At 36.6% G+C, this 6,296-nt stretch overlaps 1 protein-coding gene across 1 annotated transcript; it reads left to right on the top strand.

Moving 5' to 3' along the window:
• Nucleotides 1–5,168: 5,168 nt before the first annotated feature.
• LOC118745549 lies at nucleotides 5,169–6,212 on the top strand (the record flags this gene model as incomplete). Its single annotated transcript, XM_036479012.1, is given in 1 exon segment — nucleotides 5,169–6,212. A coding segment is annotated over 1 exon segment (1,028 nt), but the record flags the coding sequence as incomplete, so codon positions are not given.
• Nucleotides 6,213–6,296: the final 84 nt, after the last annotated feature.

Below are 6,296 nucleotides of genomic sequence, written 5' to 3'. Positions count from 1 at the left end.
TTTTAAATTAACATATGGTTTATTTTTCAAAGGAATGTTATCAGAAGAAGCGCAGGAAGCGAGGAACAAAGATTATAGACGTTATAGGCTATAACTCGCGCAAGACTGGGCGCTCTTCTACTAACGAAGACGTAATGCATCATTTGTTGATATCCTCCGACCCATACATCAATTCATTTAGAACGAAATTGAAGCTTAAAAAATTAGATTATCACGAAGATGTGAAAAAGTTGTTAATAAATGAAATAGAGTGAAACTGTAAACATTTTTGTATTGGAGTTGTATGGGGGGTGGGTGTTACAGTGGGCGGATTTTCTTCATATTTGCAAAACAGCATTTAATAGATGAAAATAAACATTCTAGTTACAAATTTACAGAAGATATGGCATTTTTGAAATATCATTTGTATGGGAGGTGGGCGTAAAAATGGGCGGATTAAGTTCATATTTTCAGGAGCACATTCTACAATTATAATATTAATGTGTTATGAAAATTGAGTTGATATATTTAAAATCATGGAAGTTATGCCACATTTTCTATTTAAGTTGTATGGGAGGTGGGCGTAAAAGTGGGCGTATTTTTGTAAAAAAAAAATTAAAATTCTTAAAAAATTTAAAATAAATTTGTGCAAAATTTCATGAAGCTCCGCAACCTCCTTGATTTATAGCCATTAAATACACTACACGGCCACTGTGTGTGACGTACACAAATACCTATCTTAACATTTCGACATACAAATCAACATAAATAAAAAGTGGCGGTGACAAATTAAAAAAACAATACAAAAAAGTGGTGGTTAAAAACCAAACTAAACTAAGAAAATAAAATCTATATACATACATATCAAGAACGATAGAATACAAGATTGCGCATTCCCGCAGAATGACATTTGTGGCAACGGGTAAACAAAGAATATGGCGAACACCAATGAGTTGACAGTTGTGAATTTGCAGTGAGAAAACGTGTTTTCTTCTCGATTCACCAATTTCTCAAGCCATCTTTGAATATAGCAAATTAAGCACTACGTTAACAAAAAATATACAACCACTCTTGAAATGTGTTCAAAAGAATAGGTCTTATTAATTAACTATTTAGAATTTTTGTGTTTGTATTGCAGGTGCCGAAAAAGTGATAATATCTTGTCGCAGCGCATGTTTTCCTGCAGAAAGTGGTCGATGCTTGCTTACCTCCGATTTTAATTTGTAATTTGTGGTATTTCAACGTTTTCAACTCAACATGTCGTGTTTAAAAGTGGTCCGTAAAGTGCTTCATGCATATTACGCTGGTGTCTAAATTGTATGGCTTCTCCTGCCGGCAGAACTCTACCTACTTTCTGGCCAAGGCGTCGTCGCGGGGAAACAAAAAAAAACTGCATTTGGGGGCTTTACCCCTACGGCTGCTGCAATTCAACACACGACACGACATTTTTTTAAAGTTTTTACTACAAATAAAACGTTTTTTATTCAGAACGCACGAATTACTTCGATTTTTCACTTGAAAGTACACAATACGTTTGCACTTGTTTCTAAACAAAAAGTTTGTTTACGTATTGCCATAAATGTCAAAGTCGGCAAAACCAAAGTAGCGGTTTCGGGAATGCGACACCTTCAGTTCATTTCACCATGCATACATATGTAAGTGCAAGAGCACAACAACAAAACGTATGTACATACCTGTGCTAAGCGGTGCTTGCTAGAAAATACAGTGTAGTGCATACAAACACGGACACAGTGGTTACTACTATTTGCAGTTGTGAACAGTTTAAACACCGCAAGTGCCTACAGTTCTTAAATCAGAAGAACTAAAATAAAATATACAGTTTTAGACATTAACAATTTATTTAATAAACACATATATACTTACGTTGTGTATATAAGAAGTCACCGCTACTCCTTTTCGTCGTCATCGTCGGTGAATTTTTTGCTGCCGTCACCGCTGCCTCATATATTGCTTCCTGCCAACGCTGCTGAGCCACTGTAGTTGCTGTTACTACCGCTGCCGCCTGGGATGAGCTGCAATTGCCTGATTTGCCAGAGGGAAGTGAAAGCAGGCAAAAAGCCTACGCATTCACATAAGGTAACGAGTGCGAACAATTGAAAGCTGTGTCTTAAACGAAATAAAATTTTATACAAATAAAATTCAAATAAATCAAAATTAAATTATTAATTATTTATCGAACTTTCAATTATTGGCACCTCCTTGGTCACTACATACGTACATAAGTAAACATACATATTTACCTACATATGTGCAACTATACGTATGTACATACATTAGGGATGTCAATCCCGGGATCCCGGTATTTTTTAAGTCCCGAATATCCCGGGATTAGTCGATTTAAATCCCGGGATTGCTGGAAACAATTTTTTTGTTAGCCAATTAAATTTTTATCACAAATATCCCCTCTCAAGGGCAAAACAAGAATTTTTTGCAACCCTTAATGCTATAATTTCTTTAAGATCGCATTTTCATCAAAAGAAGGAATAATTTTGCTCGCTCAAAATGGAAAAGGTGATGCACTTATATATTTATTATTTACTTAAATGTGTTAACTTTTTTATTATTACTTAAATATACTGATAATATCTTAAATTGATCTCCAACAGTGATTTAAAAAGTTTTATATAGTTACATAGGCAGTTACTGCTGTACCAAATACAGTCACTTCCAAAAATATTTTGCATCGATTTTTTTGCAATATTCAAAATATTTTTCATGGTATTTTTTGTTAATTAAAAAAAATATATAGCTCATTTTACAACAAAAATCATGTAAATCAAAATTTCACACTTTAGAGAAAGTTGGTTTAAGTTCACCAAATTATCATAAAAATATCAAACTTTTTAATCATAGTTTAAAAAAAAAATCTATTATGCAGTTTTATAGCCCATTCAATTTAATACAATAAAGTGCAATTTTAAAGTTGCTAAAAACTCCCTTGATTTTTGAATTTTTTTTACTGACGATGTTGGGCATTTTCCTCCTTATAACGAATTTTTTCGTGGCAAAAAAATATATATAAAATGTCAACGGGATGTTTTAGCAACTTCAAAATGGCACATACGTATATATTTTTTTAAATTAACAAAAAAAATACCATGAAAAATATTCTGAATATTGCAAAAAAAATCTATGCAAAATATTTCTCGGAGTGACCGTATATGCATTTTTACTTGTAGTACAAAAACTATGTTATAAATTAATGAGGATATGTACTTACATACATATATGTTTGTCAAATTTTATGTTTGGTTTTTGTTGATTGAAAATACTGATTTATCGCCTTAATAAATATGTAAATGAATTACAATAAATTGTACTTTTTTTTGTCATATCAATCTGATTTAAAATACTATAATAGGATGATCACAGATGTGTTGCACTTTTACCTGAATTTCGGGACAATCCCGGGATCCCGGGATTGTATTTTCAGATCCCGAAAATCCCGGGATCGACAAAACCCCGAAAATTGACATCCCTAACATACATACATGCGCATGTACATACAAGTACATACATACGTACTGTAAAAGTGAAACAAGGGTACAGTGGGATCTTGCGGATAAAGGGTGTGACAATAGTTGGCACAAAATCGTAATTCCGAACTGCTATCGCAAATTTAAATTTCTTGTTCGATATTTAAAGTAAATAAACAAGATACAATAAAGTCAAGTACACAACAGTTTGTATTTTCCTTAAAAATACTAAATAAGTTTAAACAAACCAAAAATGTGCGATTTTTCGTCTCTGTGGTACAATTTTCGTCAAATTCTTGCATTGTGCGACTGCGCTTGTTCATTTTCGCTGCATTTTCCAACAGTGATTTTCATATTTCTGGTCGAGATTTGTTCAGCCATCTTTCGTCATTGTTTTTCAAGCCATAACTCCTAAATCTCTAATTGTTCTCGTAGGAATTTAGAATAACCACCTTTCGTCAACTTATTAATTCTTTTAATAAAAATGAGCAAAACTGAAAATCCACAAGGCCAGGTTGAGGACACCAAGGCTTTAAAACGACAAAGGTCGATTTTAAAGAGGAGCATACAGCGAGTAAAATCGGGCATTCTGGATAAATCAATTTCGACTAATCCAGAAGAATTAGAGTGTCGGCTTGACATATTAAACGCATACAGCGAAAAGCTAATGAAATGTCAAGCCAAAATTGAGGAAATCGATGAAGAAGACATGACCCGTGGGGAGTTAGAGGACATAATTGTCGAAACGAAAGCCATTATTAAATCAATTTTGGCGAAAAACAAAACTTCAGTTGCCGAAACTTCCTCCGTTGCGCCTCACAGCTCAAGACTCCCTAAAATGAATTTGCCAAAATTTAAAGGACAGTATTCGGAGTTCAAAAACTTCATGAGCTTGTTCGAGCCTTGTACACAACGATGCTACAATCCCAGATATTGAGAAATTTAACCACTTGGTTAACTGTCTGTCTGGTGAGGCTTTGGGAACGGTAAAGGCCTCCCAAATGTCGGACGAAAATTATTCGAAGGCTTTGGCTAGTCTCAAAAAAGTTTAAGATAACAAATGCTTAATATTTTTCGACACAATTTATAAACTTTTTGAGCTGCCAAATATCTCAAAGCCCTCTGCGCTTTCATTGCGCACGATGATTGATACAGTGTCGGCTGTTTATGACTCACTGCTGTCGTTGGGTGACGAGAAAAATATCACAAACGCAATCATAATCCATCTGGTAATGTCGAAAGTTGACACCATTACTCGGTCTAAATGGGAAGAACAGCTGGATTTTGACAAGTTGCCGTTATGGCGAGACTGCGATGCTGCGTTAAACAAGCGCTATCAGCATTTATCCGCCGATGAAGCCTCAAATTCGAGACAGAAGTCATCCCTCAGCGCTGGTACGCAAAAACCCAACCAGCATACGGAAAAGGCGAAGTCTGCCTTAATGACTTCGAATTCAAAACAGCCGGTGTGTCCACACTGTAAGTCCAAGGATCATAACATATCTGCGTGTCCTACTTTCAAAACTCTCTCTGCATAGCAGCGATTTGAGTTTGCGAAATCAGTCCCCTTATGCATAAACTGTTTACGAAAGGGGCACACGGTTTCAAAGTGCAGTGCAGATCGGTGTCGGATTTGTAATCGTTCGCATCACACCTTGCTGCACCAGTATCTTTCGAAACTGCACTTCAACCTTCGACCTCGCATGCCATGCACACAACGAGTGCGCCAGATCGTGTTATGTTGGCCACAGCTGCAGTTAACGTAAAAAGTAGCTCCGGAGAATACCTGCCTGCACGAGCCTTGTTGGATTCTGGATCTCAGGTGAACTTCATGACCGAAGATTTGGCGCAGAAATTGCGGACTCGTCATCAAGGAGTAACTCTAAACGTCATCGGCATCGGCAATGCGAATCAGAAAGTAAGGACGAAATTAAATGCGTTTGTGAAATCGCGGGTTAATAATTATGAGTTCTCGGTAGAATTCTGGATTATGCGGTCCATTTCAGCTAACAATCCAGACCGAAACGTTAATATTACTGGCTGGAAAATACCAAAAAATATTAATTTGGCGGATCCAGAATTCCATAAATCGCAAAAAATTGATTTGTTGTTGGGTGCCGAAACATTCTTCGAGCTTCTAGCTATAGGCCAGATTAGAAAAGGCCCAAACCACCCAACTCTACAGAAAACTCTTTTGGGCTGGGTTGTGTCTGGCAAATACACCACCAACCAGTGTCGTCCTCCCCAATTTACTAGCACATTATGCCAAACTGAAGATGAATTATCGACAATAGATTCGGTGGTCCAAAGATTCTGGGCTTTAGAAGAATTACCTTCAGAAGCAAATTCCAGAACACTTACACCTGAGCAAACAGAATGTGAAACATTTTTCGTAAGAACTACTCAAGTTCTGCCGTCAGGAAGGCTTCAAGTAAGATTGCCATTCAAAACTGACCGTAAGTTACTCGGTCATTCCTATGAAACCGCATCTCGGCGGTTTCAGGCCCTGGAGAGAAGAACCTTGAAAGATCCAGAACTTCGCAAAATGTATCTGGACTTCATGAATGAATATATAGAATTGGGTCATATGAGCCCAACAAATAATAAGATCCCGAGTGAGCCACACTACTTCATTCCGCATCAATGCGTCCTTCGGCCTGAAAGTACGACAACCAAATTACGAGTTGTGTTCGACGCGTCAAGTCGTACTTCGTCTCAAATTGCGTTGAATGAAATCTTGATGGTTGGGCCGACTATTCAAGAAGAGCTGTACTCGACACTTCTTCGTTTTCGTTTGCATAAATTTGCACTTACGGCGGA

This window comes from Rhagoletis pomonella, unplaced genomic scaffold (assembly GCF_013731165.1).
Source record: "Rhagoletis pomonella isolate Grant_MI unplaced genomic scaffold, Rhpom_1.0 Rhpom_scaffold_00009, whole genome shotgun sequence".
Taxonomy (NCBI): domain Eukaryota; kingdom Metazoa; phylum Arthropoda; class Insecta; order Diptera; family Tephritidae; genus Rhagoletis; species Rhagoletis pomonella.
The sequence above is the reverse complement of the archived record's forward strand: the minus strand, read 5'-3'. Positions and strand labels throughout refer to the sequence as shown.